We start from the raw sequence: 16,549 nt of genomic DNA, 5'->3' as shown, positions 1-16,549 counted from the left end.
CAATTATTTTCCAAAGCCATGGTTCACCTGCTGAGGATAGTGTCCCTTTTAAAGGTACCTGGGTGTCTTGGAGAGAAAGGAAGGGGTTTGGACGCATTTCCAGTGAGAAACTGTGAGCCAAGTGTCTCTGTGAATTAGATCTGTGATTTGGGGCATCAGTTTCTTAACCTTTTTAGGACCTTAGTTTCCTCACCTGTAAAATGAAGATAGTAATAACATCTGTCTCCTGTGATTGATGGAAGGTTTGATCCCTATGTAATTACTCAAGAGCTAGTTGTATACGTTGTTAAAACAAATGATGGTCTTTAGAAGGAAGTTATATAGTATTTTCCCTAGTAATAGGGAAGTTATATAGTATTTTCCCAGTTACTATATAACTAGAAAATATTGTAAAATATATAGTATTTTATAGTTATACAGTAATTTCCTAGAATTGGAAGACTGGAATCATCTTATCCCAGCAGCTTTCCCATTCCTTTCCCACATTTGCCTTTATCTTGAATTCTTCATAAATCCTCAAAAAAGCTGATTTGTTTCCTTTAAATGTTGGTCCACCTCCATCAAGTACATAAACTGAGAGGTATGTGTAATTGATCAGCAGCGTGGCCCAGGTCCTACGATGCTGGGAACAAACAGCGAGAGAGGGGGCCTCTTGATTACCAAGGGCTTTCTCATCACATCAAAAGTGCAGTTATCCAGAAACTTTCAAATAAATAAACAGAAGTCAAGGCAGGTGTTGTGAAAGTCCTTGACAAGTTGAGTTCCGCACCTGCACAAATCTTTCTGTGTTAGTAGTAGGAATAAAGTGAAGACTATGTCATGAGTCATAAATGATTGCTTTTCTCTTAGCAATTTCCCCAAAGAAAAAGAAAACATCTTGAATTCCACCTCTCACTGCACATGTGGGTTTTTTTGTAAAGTGGGATAATTTAAAAGATAGTAATTATTAAGTCATATTAATTTTAAAATATAGGCTTTATGTACTGTTCTCAATGTAAATATTTTTGGTCATTGAAAAAAGCAGGTTAGCCTTCATATTTCTATTTTTACGTCTTCTATTGAGACCCAAATGTTTGGGAAATTAAAACTTGGGCAAATGAGTGATTTCCACATGCTCTTCTGATATGTCGTTAGCTATATTTACATTTCCTCAGAAAATAACATTTTCTGTTATTCTCTGTATTGTCAGAATGAAAACCAGGTATGTAGTGCCTTGCAAATGTATAATCCAGCAATATACAGCTTGCCTATTGCCTTTTAAAGTGTCTTTTTGAAGTTCTATTAAATCCAGGTTGTGCTAGCAATGCTAAATATCTTTACTTTTTTCCCCCTAAGTCTCTTATAGCATATACTCTGACTAATGCTTCTAGAAACCACTTACATGTGCAGGAAGCATCTGCTTAACGATCTCTAGAAGTTGGGATTTGCTTCTGGGGCCTCAATAGTTTTTTTTTTTTTTTTCATCTCTTTCTTAGCTTCATCTTAGAATTTTAAAGTGTTTTTAAATAAAAGATGCAGCAATGAAGCATTTTAAAAATACTTAACCATTCACTTTAAATTGTTCTTCCTCAAAGAATCAAAGACACAGACTTAATAAACACCCTATTTAATTACTCTGTCGTGATGAACTAGGGTGCCCTTGGAAAAGACTTTATAAAGGGTTCTGGGAGAATGGTGTTGGGAGAGAGCAAGCTTTAGAAGGGTGACCAGTAAAATCCCCCAAGAAGTAGGGGAAAGGTGCAAAGGGGAGAAATGTGCTAGATAAACCAAGTCCTCTTAGGAGCAACCTTCCTGGTAGACGTTGGAAGTACATATTTGAGGATTGCTCTGTAGACCATTATTGCTCCCTTTGATTCAGATTCATATGGCATTGTCCCCAAAGGGCTAGATTTTAAGCACTTTCCTTGAGATTTTTCTGGACTCCTCCTTTAGTAATGCTCTAGTTCAAGTGATGATTAGATATTTCAGTAATGCTGTGGTCTAGGTAGAAAGGCCTTTAACTTTACTTCAAAGGTCTTATCTCCCATCTAATTATTAAATCCAGGGAAAGCACTTCTGATTGCTTTTGGTGGGATATTTTGGAGGTCTTAGTTCTTGTTAACTTCAGATAATATTGGAACGCCATTGGATGCCACTAATTTGGAGCAACACATTTTACTCATTCAACAAATATGTATTGATCACTAACTATGTACCAGGCACTATTCAGGGCACTTGAGACACATCAGTGTTAAAACAAAAATTGTTGGGCCAGGCGTGTTGGCTCACGCCTATAATCCCAGCACTTTGGGAGGCCAAAGCGGGTGGATCACGAGGTCAGGAAGCCGAGACCATCCTGGCTAACATGGTGAAACCCCATCTCTACTAAAAATACAAAAAATTAGCTGGGCGTGGTGGCGGGCGCCTGTAGTCCTAGCTACTTGGGAGGCTGAGGCAGGAGAATTGCTTGAACCCAGGAGGCAGAGGTTGTGGTGAGCCGAGATTGTGCCACTGCACTCCAGCCTGGGTGACAAAGCATCTCAAACAAAAAAAAAAAAAGAAAAGAAAAAAAAATTGTTGCCTTCATGAAGCCTACCTTGTTTTGTTTTTGTTTTTGTTTTTTTGTTTTTTGAGACAGAATCTCGCTCCGTCACCCAGGCTGGTGTGCAGTGGCATGATCTTGGCTCACCACAACCTCTGCCTCCTGGGTTCAAGCGATTCTCCTACCTCAGTCTCCCGAGTAGCTGGGATTATAGGTGCATGCCACCACGTCTGGCTTATTTGTATTTTTAGTAGAGATGGGGTTTCACCATGTTGGCCAGGCTGGTCTCAAACTCCTGACCTCAAGTGATCTGCCTGCTTCAGCCTCCGAAAGTGCTGGGATTACAAGCATGAGCCACCGCACCCAGCCATAAATTGTTAACATAATAAATTTTAAAAACCATATAGCATGTGATTAGTCTGTTAAACTAAATACTGCATAACAAAATGCCACAGACTGGATGACTTAAATAACAGATTTATTTCTCTGTTCTGGAGGCTGGAAGCCTAATATCAAGGTGTCAGCAGGTTTGGTTTCTCCTGAGGCCTCTCTCCTTGTCTTGCAGACGGCCGCCTTCTCACTGTGTCCTCGTGCAGACTTTCCTCTGTGTGCGTGCATCCCTGGTGTCTCTCTCTCTCTCTCTTCTTATTCTTCTGGTTCTTTAATGGAACCAGTCACAATGCATTAGGGCTCCACTCTTATGACCTCATTTAACCTTAATTACCTCCTTCGAGGTCCTACCTCCAGGTATATTCCACACTGGCAGGTTAGGGCTTCAACATATGAAGGGACACAATTGAGTCCATAACAGTAGGTTATTAGGTAATAAGTATTTGGAGGGAAAAATGAAAGTTAGATCAGGGTAAGAGAGGTTGGGAGGACTGTGAAGGTGGTGATTACAGTTTTGAACAGGATGATCAGAGTAGACCTCACTGAGCAGGTAGTATTTGAGCCGATTGGAAGGTCAAGTATTTTCAAGTTTTGTTACAATACACAGACCAGAAGTGGAGGTGGTGCGGTGGAGGCAGGTAAGGGACACAGCAGGGGAAGCCCATGGACTTAGGTTCTGGTCCCAGCTCTGCATCTTTCTGGTAGTGAAACTTCCAGATAGTTGTTTGGGCTTCTGGGGTTCAGTTTCCAAATATGCTGGTCTGTGTGAACTTGTGATTCCAGAATGCATATTCTTACAGGGGTATGAGATGGAAAACAGACTTTGTGCTTGAGTATTGGCTTGGAGTAGGTGGTAGGTAAGGGGTGATAGATGTTTGCTTTGGGGATTTATTTTTATCTTTTTGTCTGTTAAGATGGAATGGACTTAAGGCTCATTCTAATAAGTGTTTCTAAGAATCCTGTATTAGGATGAGATCCTCTTTCTCAAAAGATGGACACAATCAGTGTAATCAATCCTAAGTTCCTACCTCATGGACTCTTAAAGGGAGTGAGATGCCTGTGAAAGTGAAGAGTAGTAGGAAGAGGGTGCTTGTCTCTTCCTTTGTGGTCTTTCCTGGGTAGTATGTAGCCCAGTGGGGAAGGCCTGGTACAGTGTGGCTGAGCCACAGAATCCATCCCATAATAGGCCAGTTAGCTCTATCCTGACCACACACTCCACAGCAACCAACCATGCTAAAAATGGAAAAAGGACATTAGTGGAAAAACTGGTGAAATCTGAATAAAATCTAGAGTTTAGCTCATAGTAATGTGAATTTCTTAGTTCTGACAAATGTACCATGGTTATGTAAGATGCTAACATTAGGGAATTCTGGGTGAAGGATATATGGGAACTCTTGGAACCATCTTTGCAACTTCTCTGTAAATCTAAAATTATTCCAAAATAAAAACTGTTCTTTAAAAAAAAAAAGGCCATTTTGGACTCAGTGATGACTTGGACTACAGACATGGATTTATCACCATAATCAGAAGAACAGTGCTAAGTAAATGCCCCACTGTTTATGGATCAGTAGTGTCGTCTTTTAATGAGGCAAGAGTGGTCTCTCTCTAGTCTGAGCTTTTCTGTTTGGCAAATTCTCCATCCTCACCTTACCATTGCACCCCAGGTTTTTGCTTTGGGTACTGCCTCTGACTCATGTTTGTATTCAATATCTTATGGCAGAATAATTGCCTGAAAGCATTATTTCATAATAGGATTAGGTGGGGAGAGTGCTAATAAGTCAGGGAGGCAATGGCATACACAGGAAACAAGACGTCTAGGGAAACCAAAGAGAAAATGCCCAGAAACTTTGTAGAGGTAGCACTTCTTAAAATATTATAGGTTCAAAAGATTCAGAAGCCCACACTCCTCAGAGTTGTAGGCCCATGGAGTGTATTGTGTGGTTCTGCCCAGGGCCCAGCCTGTTCTGATGAGGTTGTGATCCCTCCGGTTGTTAGCACAGTGTGATTGTGCATTCCATACTTCGTGAAGTACCAGGGCAGCTAAGGAGGGGAGTGGCCTTTTATGTATATATAATCCCTTTTTTTCTTTTGACAGCTGCAAATCAGAAGGAGCCCATGAATCTTAATTTTAAAGTGAAAGAGGAGCCTAAGGAAGGGGAGTCCCTAAGCACGACTTTGCCTCGGTCCAGCTATGTGTTCAGCCCGGAATCTGAAGTGTCAGCCCCAGGCGTCTCTGAGGATGCACTAAAGCCCCAGGAAGGGAAGGGAAGTGTGCTAAGGCGGGATGTGTCAGTCAAAGCAGCCTCTGAACTTCTCATGAAACTCTCAGGTACTTGATTTATTCTAAAATATTCACATTCTGATAGTTTCACTTGCAGGCCAACTGGACTGCTTCCTGCATGGGTTATAATTAACCCAATGGCAGCAATATCGCATTATTGCTGTGAATTCAAAGAACGATCAGATTACTTGGCTTAAATTCCTGTGTTGTGTGTGAGTTTGTTTGTGTATATTAGCTGTGTACCTATCTTATTAAATACAACCTTTTCCTGACTATCACTGCAAATTGTTGGAAACCACTGCTGCTTTCTAAGGTGATATAGGCCATAATTTTAAATGGGTTCTAATGGTGTTCAAAGGTCTTCTGCTAACTGATCAAAATATCTATTCTTTCCTAATAGAGGACCTGGCATTTTGTGTGTATTTATACTACACTCTTTAAGCACCATTACAAATATTTTTCTTAACTTCATAAGCATTTGAGATGGCACTTGAAGTAATTACCAATAGAGTGGCAATAAGAGATTTTATGGATAGAGAATTTTATAATGGAATATTACAATAATTAATCTGTTCTTAAGATTAATGAATCATTCTTTACTAGCATCTAAATGTAATCTCAGCATATTAAATGTAGGGAAAATAGCTTATAATTTGAAATTCATATAGTCTGGATTTTCTTCCACGTCATCTCCTATCTGCCCTGTCCTCTCTGAAACAGGTAAAAACATAATGTCTTTTCAATTCAAAGATAGGACTTTCAGAACATGGAAAAAAAAGGTAATATCAATAATAATACTTGTCAAGTCATATCCCATCCTTAGTTCATTACCTCTTAAGCATAATTTTTAGAAACGATATTTAAAATGCTAATATGAATCAAAAGCTGTTTTTAGTTTGGAACTTGCTGTGCTTGGAGAATGAAAGCAAGAAATGCATTAGAGAGACTCCTTTAAGACCTGTAATTTCATCAGCAGTTCTGACTGTGTTTCTGGTTGACTAGTGGGTTGGAAAGTAAGAAATTAACAGTGATTTACTTAGTCGTTATATCAGAACAGTTGAAATTCCTGTACTTACCAGTTGGTGGGGTTAAAAATTCTTTTCTTTGATGTTAATTCAAAGCACATTGGAAGTTCAAGGTAACATGATTTGTTATAAATAAAGCATAATGCAATCATTACATTCTTATCATAGCTCCGTCTTCCTAAACTTTGCAGAGATAGTGCAGTACCTCCTATGCAGATGAGAGGTCTAGTAAGATTGTACTATTTGCTATTATAAAAGCTGAATATTTTTATAAAGGATGTTCAAGTGAACACATTTTTTGTATATTTGAACTCTCCTTCCTGTGTTAAATGATGCAGAGTAATCCATTTGTTGTTTTCTGATAAATTCAAAGAGGTCACACAGCTCTGATTCTTCCCCCATAGCATACACTTTCACATTCCAGTGACTTGAAGTCTTAACCAACAGTGACCCCTGTCTCCCTCCTTATGGTCAGATTCCAGTATATAATATTTCTAGTTCAGAGTTTGCTGTGCAGCAGGTATTGTAAGCAGAAGAGACTCGGGTAGCACCAAAAGATAATATGCAAAAAATGAGATTTCAAGAGTGATGTTCTTTAAGGAAAAATATTTTATCTTAATCCTTTTGCATGATGAGATTTGAGACACAAGTGTGGAATCATTTTGTAGATAATAATGATATCCCCCAAACAGAATATGTCTAACAGCCATGAACAGTGAAAGATATTTGTGGACAGCAGTGGTCCTTCTAAATGTATATGTTGCCTTTGGTTGAGCACATGTGCTATGGGGTTCAGCAATAGTTGAATGGATGACGTCCTGTTTCCAAAGGGCATCTGCCCCTGCTTCGTGATGTGGAAATGAAAACTTGTTTGAAGACTGACAACAATTATTTTTGCCCTGAAAAAAAAAATCCTCAAATCCTCAGCATTCTGTGTGCAAAAGACTTAGGTCAAAGAGATATGCATCACAGTCCTGACCCTTAGATGCGGTGGTCTAGTCAGAAGTAATCCAGGGCAGTGGAATCCATTCATGTGATTTGCACTTGGAACTTAGTACTGCCATACTCTAGTGGCCATGGTCAGGTAAACTGGGAAGAAGTTTTTTAGTCATAACAATAGGCATGTGACTTAAAAGCAAATATCATTTCATTCCTAAGCCACAAGGTAAAGAAGACTCACCCTTAATTAGGTTTAAAGTGGATATTAGAGTTTCTAATCACTGATAGAACAGTGCTCTTGCAAGAATGAAGATGTTAGGAAAAAACTTTGTGTGTTCTTTCCTCAAATTGTAATTTTAACAATTTCACAGTTCATGCCCTGAAAGACATCCAAGTAAAGGACTTGTGTCTTCAGATACCCTTTGCCATGATCACTTCTGTTGCTCTATAGACAAGAGTAATAATTCATTTCCCAAAACGTCTGTGTAGTTGGTCAGGGCTACACCACCAGTTTGCCTTGGCTGATACCCCCAAAGCTTTGTTGTAGCTGTTCTTGTGAACAGGAGTTCCTATTGCTTCCTGCCTTGCTTGTTTTCATTTGTAGTCTTCCCATATGCTTGGGAAAATCTTTTTGGTCAGGAAGAGTTGGGTGAGGATACTTAGTTATGCAAGGATGAGGCATACTTTTCCTTGTTTTAGTTTTGACCCAAGGAGTAGCTAAGATGTGGAATAAAAGGAATTTTCTTCCCTGTTACTTATTTCCTTGAGGTTAGAAGTGGTGACCTATAGTTTAGACCCTTTCAGTCTTCTCATTGAATGAATAAGAAGAAACTAGTCCACAATTTTGGCTGCTTCATTTTCAGTTTTAAATTAATTTATGTTAACTCCTTAAGGCTGAAGACTTGGCACCTGGCCCAGTCACATATCATGTGGAACTTTTCTATGTGGAGAAACCTCTGTAGGTATATTGTTTTCCAAATTGACATTTGTGTTTTATGGGAAAAACGCGGATGAGCTAAAGTAGGCTCAATTTTTCATTAAGTGTGCATTGGGGAAAATTTGAGCTTTCTTCCTTCCTGTGGTTCGAGTTCTATTTCCAGTTGTTAATTGGGAAGTTGAATGCCTGACAGCTGGGCCAAGTAAATTGATTGCCATAAAGAAAGCAACACACTCTGAGGAAAGCACTGGAAGTCTGCGACTACTTGTTGTTATGTGACACAAGGCAGCCAAAATAATCATACTTTTTGCTAAGCATATGGTTGCCAAAGATAATTCCCAGAAGTCTTCATTCAAGGAGGCCGAAATCTCAGTGTTCAATATAGAGGATATATAACATTAGATAGTGTAAGAGATTCAGAGTACCTTTAAACTCTGGTTTTGCAATGTCTGGTCACCTTGCAAACTTATGGGATAGTTGTGTTATCACGGATATGATGTAATGCTGAAAGTGTCACAAAATTTTGTCTGTTTTGTCTCTGTTTTGCTTTAAGAGAAGTAGCTAGATGCAAAGTGATGAAGATAAATGCCCTCTTCTTTCTTTGGGGAGTTACATGTTTCCATGGGAATGCATATATAAAACTATCATGCATGGTTGGGTGAGCCTAGAAGTAGTAGATAAGAATGCCATTTAAAAATGTGAATTCCACACACAAAAAGTACATAGCTGGAAAGCTGGAGTTATGCAGAAACATTAATGAAAAATTAAACGTTTACATTTCTCTAACATGGTAAATAAAACTTCATATTAGACCTTAATTTTAAACAAGTTTATTGGTTTTAAAAATTTCTGTGCTCACCCAGTGGATTTATATTCATTTCTGGTTTATATTCATTTATTCCTGCCTAGTCCTGGAGAACCATATAAATTACAATTGCTTCTTGTATAGGAATTCAGCCAGGCCCTAGATTTGACATAACATAGTGATGGGCTTAGGGTATCACCTAAATGAGTTGGAGCTTCAGCTAGGAGATATTTAGAAACAGGTAAACTTGAGTAGGATGACATTTTAAGGTGAATTTAATCTCTGCGGTGAACTGAAGTGGAGAAGAAAAGAACTCACGTTATTAGCAGCTGTAATTAGGGCCCCTTTGGTTATAAATAACAGAAACCCTTTTCAGATAGTTTTGGCAGGATAGAAGAATTTAGTAGAAGATGCAGGTTTGGGATTTGGCTTATGGATCCCAAGGGCAGAGATGCAGTGGGGCCTTGGTTTTCCACTGCAGCCAGAGGCTGGAGGCCCATATGGAACCCAGGAACCACCCCCTTCCTCACCTCATTTCTGCTTCTCTCTGGACCGACAGATGGACTTCTTCTGTTACCCAGTCCACATGATGGAAAGGGGGAATTGCCAGCAGTTTCTGAGTTTATGTTTTGCTCAAAAGAATAGCCAGACAGAAATGTCTTTATCCCAGTCCTAAATCCCAACTGAGTGTCTTGGCTTTAATTGGGACCCAAGAGTGGAAACTTCTCTATTTAGAAATGAGGGCATGTTGGGCAGATGTGGCTGCTGCCGTTAGCCATGTGGGATTGCTGGGAGGGAGAGCAGGAGGGTGAGATGCGAAACAGGAAGATAGAACAATACATGCGAACCACAAAAGGTCCAGGAATAATTATGGTGGTTGCTGTCATTTCAGTATTGAGTGGAAATGTGTTTGGTGCTGTTTATCTTTCCTTCTTGAAAGGGTCTGAGAGAAAAACCTCTCTAATTTGCTAAGGCAGTGCTTCTCAAAGTGTGGTTCCTAGACCAGCAGAATCATCATGAAATTTGTGGGGATAAGGAAGCGTTAGAGATGCAAATTCTTGAGCCCTACCCTGGACCTAGTTGAAACTCTGGGGGTGGGAGTCCTGCTGTCTGTGTTTTCACAAGCCCTCCTAGCGATTCTGACAGCTAAGGTTTGAGAAGCACTGTGCTGAGGAAATGGTTAATTGGAAAAATAAGTTTCATCCATCTGAGAAGAATGCTTTAGGTTGAAGCTGACAGAGAACAAAGCTCTATTAAATGTACATTTTACTTTTTAAAAAGAACCATCTCTCTTCAGTGAAGATTCTTTTTAATTTATTATGAAATAATGGTATCTGGGAACCTTTTTTTAGAAGGGCACATGTACCTAATAAATCAAGATAGTGTTGGCTGTGAGCCTCAGATAATACTACTTTTTTCAATGTTCTTTGCTGTTAAATTTCATGATTATTCCTGAGCAATGTTGGCTTTCATTTAGGAGAAAAACCTTTCTCTACCTCCCCTCTACGTAATCTAAGACCATGTTGGAGACTCTTCTAAACAATTATTTGAGGTTAATTAGAGATTTAGCTTAATAATTTCTCAGAGCAAAAACTTATTTGCTTATTTGGTATTTTCCCTTGGAAAATTATGGTCTAGCAAGCTTTCTAAGCAGTGTGACTTCAGTAATCTATACAGATGGAAAATACATGTTGTATTTTTATGTTACTGCCTTCTCACATTTGCCTCCTTCAGACTTGGAAGTTATCTAGTTAGGTGGTAGAGACGATGTGAGGCCAATTTGTGCTTAGTTCCTTATGATTCTACCTGCTTCCATAAAAGGCTAAATGTAGAGTTCACTTATAAAGTGAACAGGTAGATCTAATCAGTCTAGTAAGTCCAAAAATCAAAAAATTCACATATTCATTTCAACTTTTTTTGAGTCCCTGGAGAAATTTATTGAATCCAGTATTCTGCTTTTCTAGAATTTATGTATTTTATTTTATTATTTTTTTAGAGACAGGGTCTTGCTCAGTCACCCAGGCTGGAGTGCAATGGTGTGATCATAGCTCACTGTAACCTTGAACTCCTAGGCTCAAGCGATCCTCCCACCTCAGGCTCCAGAGTAGCTAGAACTACAGATGTGCATCATCACACTCAGCTAATTTTTTTTTTTTTTTTTTTTTTGTAGAGACAAGGTCTACTATGTTGCCCAGGCTGGTCTTGAACTCCTGGCCTCAAGCAGTCCTCCCAACTTGGGAGGACTGGGAGGTATGAGCTACTCACAAAGTACTGGGATTACAGGTGTGAGCTACTATGCCTGGCCAGAATTTATATATTTTATGTTTTAGAGGGCATTTCTAGACTCATATAAATGTACCATCTCATTTTAAAAACTGTGTGTGTATGTGTGTGTGTGGTGGGGGCGGGGTGTGTATGAGAGAGACAGAGTTTCACCCTGTTGCGCAGGCTGGAATGCAGTGGGTTCCTGGGTTCAAGCAATTCTATGCCTCAGCCTCCTGAGCAGCTGGGATTACAGGTGCCTGCCACTGCGCCCGGCTGATTTTTTGTATTTTAGTAGAGATGGGGTTTCACCATGTTGACTAGGCTGGTCTCGAACATCTGAGCTCAGACAATCTGCCCGCCTCAGCCTCCCAAAGTGCTAGGATTACAGGGGTGAGCCACTGCGCCTGGCCCATCTTTATTAAAATATAATTCACATACCATAAAATTTACCCATTCAAAGTACACAATTCAATGATATTTAGTATATCCAACAGAGTTGTGCAACCATCACTACATCGAATTCCAGAAAATTTTCATTGCTCCCAAAAATGTCGAGCCCATGAGCAGCAGTCACTCTCTATCCCCACCACCCCCACCCCCAACCCAGGCAACCATGAATCTACTGTTTCAATAGGTTTGTCCATTCTGGACTTTTCATATGAATGAAATCATACAATATGCAGTGTTTTGTGTCTGGCTTCTATCACTTAGCATAATATTTTCAAGGTTTTTCTATGTTGTAACATAAATCAGTACTTCATTTTTATGGCTTTATTCATTTTCAATTTTTATGATATTCCATTGTATGGATATACCACATTTTCGTTTATGAAGACATTTGGATTGTTTGCCATTTTCTGCTACTATGAACATTCATGTGCAAGTTTTTGTGTGGGCTTAGGTTTTTAATTCTCTTGGGTATATACCTAGGAATGGAATTGCTGAGTCAAATGCTAACTCTATGTTTAACATTTTAAGGAACTGACACGTGGTTTTCCAAAGTAGCTGCACCATTTCACATCCCCACCAGCAGTGGATGAGGGTCTCAATTTCTCCACATCCTTGCAAAAACTTGGTTTTGTCTGTCTTTTTTTTATTATAACCATCTTAAGAGTGTAAACTAGTGTTTCATTATAGTTTTGATTTGCATTTCCCTGATGACTAATGATGTTGAGCATATTTTCATGTGCTTATTGGCCATCTGTATATCCTCTTTGGAGAAGTGTCTATTCAAGTTATTTTCTTACTTTTTAAATTGGGTTATTTGTTTTTATTCTTGAGTGTTGAAAGTTTCTTATGTATTCTGGACAGAAGTCTCTTCTCAGATACATGATTTGCAAATATTTCCTCCCAGTTCTGCCAGTTGTCCTTCGTTTTCTTAATGATATTATTTGCAGCATGAACGTTTTTAATTTTGATGAGGTCCATTTTATCTCTGTTTTTCTTTTGTTGCTTGTGAGCCCTATCACATTTTCCATAAATCCAAAAATTAAGTAAAAAATGCAGACTTGTTTAATATTAAAAGGAAAGTCTGTCTCATATTCACATAGTGCTATTTAATTTTCAGAGATATAAAGCCTGTGAAACCAAATTTATTGAATAATACCTCAGTGGAGTGGACCCTTCTGACTCCCGTATTTGCTGTAGCATTCTTTATATGTCTGATGGCAAAGAATATTTATATGTCAACTTTTTAAATGACTTATAGTGAATGTGACCAGCAATGGGCCTACAACTAATGGCTGGATCACTTTCCTCATTGCCATACACACCGTGAGCAATTATATATATATATATATCCCATGGCTGGGGGACAATGAAATATAAATAAGAATTAGACTTTTTTTAGCCCTTGAAAACTCAGTGAGAATTGGAGATATTGGGAGTACCAAATCTATATGTTATACAAACAGGGAACAGATCACTTTAATAAGGTAAAAACAACATATTTCTATACCCAGAGAAACCTTCTCTTGAAGCTCTAGATCTTGTTAAGCTCAGAGGCTAGACAGCAGTATTGTTAACCTGACCATTTAAGCAGGTCAGACTCAGAAGTAGCTGGATGCAGCCGCCCTGGAACTTGGTTCTTTCTCAGCTACAAAGAGGAACTTATTCCAACAGGCTCTCTGGCCATACCTGGTGTTACACCCGCTCTGGCCAGTAAGCACCCTTCTGTTTGTTTTGTAATTCCACATGACCTTTACAAATCCTCAAAACCGTACACCTGAATGGCTCCTGCTGCCTTCCCCCGCCCCATATGGAAGCTGTTCCAGCTCACACCCTCAAGGCCAGGGCCTCTGCACCTCCCTTTTTAGCCCTCAAGCTTCAGGCTACCCTTTTTGCTTTTTTGACCCAGCTTTCTCCAAGGCCTGGGATTCAAAAGACCAGACTCAAAAGGGCTCTTGTTTTATTATCATCTCCCTGTCGCATAGCTGCATATGTTAATGTAGCCACGAAAATTTGTATTGGCTTGTGTTCCCAGAAACCAGGCAAGAACTCTGACAGTAATTTAATGTGCTCCACCTTCATCGTAGATTCCTTTTCTGTTGGACTGCTTCAGGACTAGGGCAGGGAGGGGTCTGGACGCAGCAGGGAGTGGGTAGGGCTGCAGGGTGGTGGATCTGGTGTGGGGGCGTGCTGGAGGGGCTCTAGATCTTCCTTTACAAATATGGAGCAAAAGAATTAAGAATGACGCCTAGGCCTTCCTCTTGGATTCCTGCATCTCTTTCTGTTTCTGGTATAAATGACTACAGATGTTACCTAATCGGTAACACATACTTGGGGCACAAACGGAGAGGCCGCTGGTAAATACGATTTGATGATGACGACTCTGAGAAGATGCTTTATTTTCCGAGGGATCCAGTTGCAGTGTGGTTGCAAATATTTGAGTAACCAGTGAATCTGCTCAATTTTTCACTCATAGGACCTGATGGATAGAAGGTATGTACCTTGCACCATTCTAGGTTTTTGAGGTTCCTCCCAGCGGCCTTTTGGCTATATGTTAATACAGTTATAGTCTTGTGAGGGAGAGCTTAATCATTATTTTCCTTAAAGAGATATCAAAAGCATTCTCATTCCACAGTGGTTTTTCTTCTCATCACCATATTAACCTTTCACCTTTAACATATTCATGTCAAAGAAGGGGAATATTTGCATGCATAATTAAATCGCATGAATGTGGTGCCCATCTGGATACATGCTGGTCTCATAGACCTACCCCTTGAGAAGGGAATCCTCATTGCTAAGTAGCTTATCTGCTGCCAAGAGGCCGGGTCACCCACTGGGCAAGGGCTCTACTGCATGGTGGGGCAGGGGCTACTCAGCGCATCTGTGCACCGCACTGGAAGATGCATATAGTCTGAGAGTGATGGACCCTTTCCATTGGGCAGGAGAGTGTCCATATTAGCCCAAGAATGGAAACTTTCACAAAGAGAATTATTTTTCTCTTATGGCTTTTAGGATTCTTACAGAAAGACAAATGATTTAAAAGTGTTTCCCTGCTATCAAGCTGTAAGGGCCTGTGGTATTCTTTCTGAAGGGCTCTTTGTCTTCCCTTCTAATAATTCTTCTCTTTACTCCACCCATGTATGCGTTTTTCCCATTTTAAGCCATCCTGAGTTTGTGCTGTGAGTTGATTTACTTCCTTTTTTCTAACTACGGGATAGCAGCTGGATTCAAGCACATTTCCTGGTTTCCTGTGGCTTGCCATATGCTTGTATCACTTATCTCCACAGCTGGAGAGAGGAGGGAAGGTTATAGAATTTATGTGCGACCCATCACATTTTATCTTCGGTACAAAATCAGATGGCGAGGGTCACTGTTTAAAGAATAAATTATGAACTTGTTTCTTTACTTCCTACTACTACCATCCTTTTCCCCATAAACCCACCCTTGCCCTAAACATATGTACACACTTCCCCTATTTTTGCTACCAGAAATTCTTCCTGCTATTTTGAGGTAGAGGGCGTTTATGGGGACAGCCTTACAGAGCTCCCTGTGGTCCACATGCGTGTTTCCAAAGGTGCATTAAGAGCCCCTCCCCTCAAGAGGGAAAGAGGCCCTCAACAGAACCAAGGATTACTGAGAAGAAGAGGTGAAATTGCACTGATTTGTGGACCTGATTATATGAGTGGGATCTCTTGCCTCTGCACATTCAAATATTGGTAAGAACTTTCACTTGGAAATCAGCCATGTTTATTTAGCCATCATATTGGGTAATATGTAAGTAATACTTTTTTTAGAACTTTTTTTCCAAAGAGCTGTGAAGAAGAAAGAAGAAAGCTGGGGACTGGGAAGACAGTTTCATCAGGACAGAATTACACATTTAATCAGGACAAATCTTTTCAATGACTCCTGCTAGATCCCACTACATTTGCACCCTGTTTATCCTATCATACTGTTTAAAATATTTTCTTCCAAAGCATTGTTCATACTAGAAAGCTGTCCCTGCCTGACGTTCAGCTCTCCCGGAGACACCCAGGACTGGGGTATCAGTCCTGTGTGTAACTGTGAGTGTTCAGTGACTAGGGTCTCGCTATCCATTGTAAGGGTTGCGTCCTCTTCCCCCTGCCATCTGGTTGGCTGTTTCTGGCTCTTCAGCACCTGCTCTAGAGCGGACGCGAGAACCAGAGAGAGGAAGGCAAATTAAAATGAGTCGCTTACACTACTTGTAAGTAGCTTTGATTTAAAAAGCATTTGGAAAAGAAGGTTGAAACACAGCCAAAATACATCAGGGGAATATCCATGCACTCTGTATCTCCAGAAACTATGGGGAAGTGAGAGCCCGGAGGGAACATTATCTACTAGTGGGAGGTCCCACCCCACAGTCCAACGACTCCCACAGGCATGGGACTAGGGACGGTACCCTATCAAAAACAGGGACTCACTTATTATTGGCCGTTGCGAAGATTTCTTGGGGGTTTAAATGAACCCTATATTTCTCCTCCTATCTTTCCATTTCTTCTTTGTGACCTCCTTCCTTTTTGTTTTATTTCACTTATTCTTTCATTCAGCAGATATTTATTGAGCTGCTACCATTTTCCAAGCCCTGTTTGGTCACTAAGGATACAAAAGTGAATAAGGACCTCACCTGCATGGAGCCTATGTTCCCTTCCCACCCCATCTATTGCTACCATATCTTACTCCTGGTATTGCCTGGGTTCTGGTCTCTGTTATTATCTGATTCTCCACACTCTGCATGTTTATCAGCCCTTCCCTGCCTGCTGGGAACATTGACCAACAGGAGTGAAGTAGTCACGGCTTTTCAGCAGCGATATCCTTGCAACAGATTCATTATTATTTATATTAGCAATATTTGTAGATTAATATTACTAGTATCTACTAGTGTTATATACTAGTGCATATTAGTAATATGTAGCACCACATA

General features: G+C 39.9%; 1 protein-coding gene across 14 annotated transcripts in view; it reads left to right on the top strand.

The window, feature by feature from the left end:
* The window catches only part of ZNF827 (zinc finger protein 827), a 180,820-nt gene that overhangs the window by 63,443 nt on the left and 100,828 nt on the right, over window positions 1-16,549 (top strand). For all 14 annotated transcript variants that reach the window (XR_010156713.1, XR_010156714.1, XM_016952308.4 and 11 more), the window contains exon 5: window positions 5,007-5,240. Coding sequence is in view for 12 of the 14 variants with exons in the window: in XM_016952308.4 (XP_016807797.1) it covers window positions 5,007-5,240 (234 nt within the window). In the remaining 2 variants the exon portion in view is untranslated. The remainder of the gene's footprint in view (window positions 1-5,006; window positions 5,241-16,549) is intronic.

The sequence above is a fragment of the Pan troglodytes genome, chromosome 3, assembly GCF_028858775.2.
Source record: "Pan troglodytes isolate AG18354 chromosome 3, NHGRI_mPanTro3-v2.0_pri, whole genome shotgun sequence".
Lineage (NCBI taxonomy): Eukaryota > Metazoa > Chordata > Mammalia > Primates > Hominidae > Pan > Pan troglodytes.
This window is presented reverse-complemented; position numbering and strand designations above follow the sequence as displayed.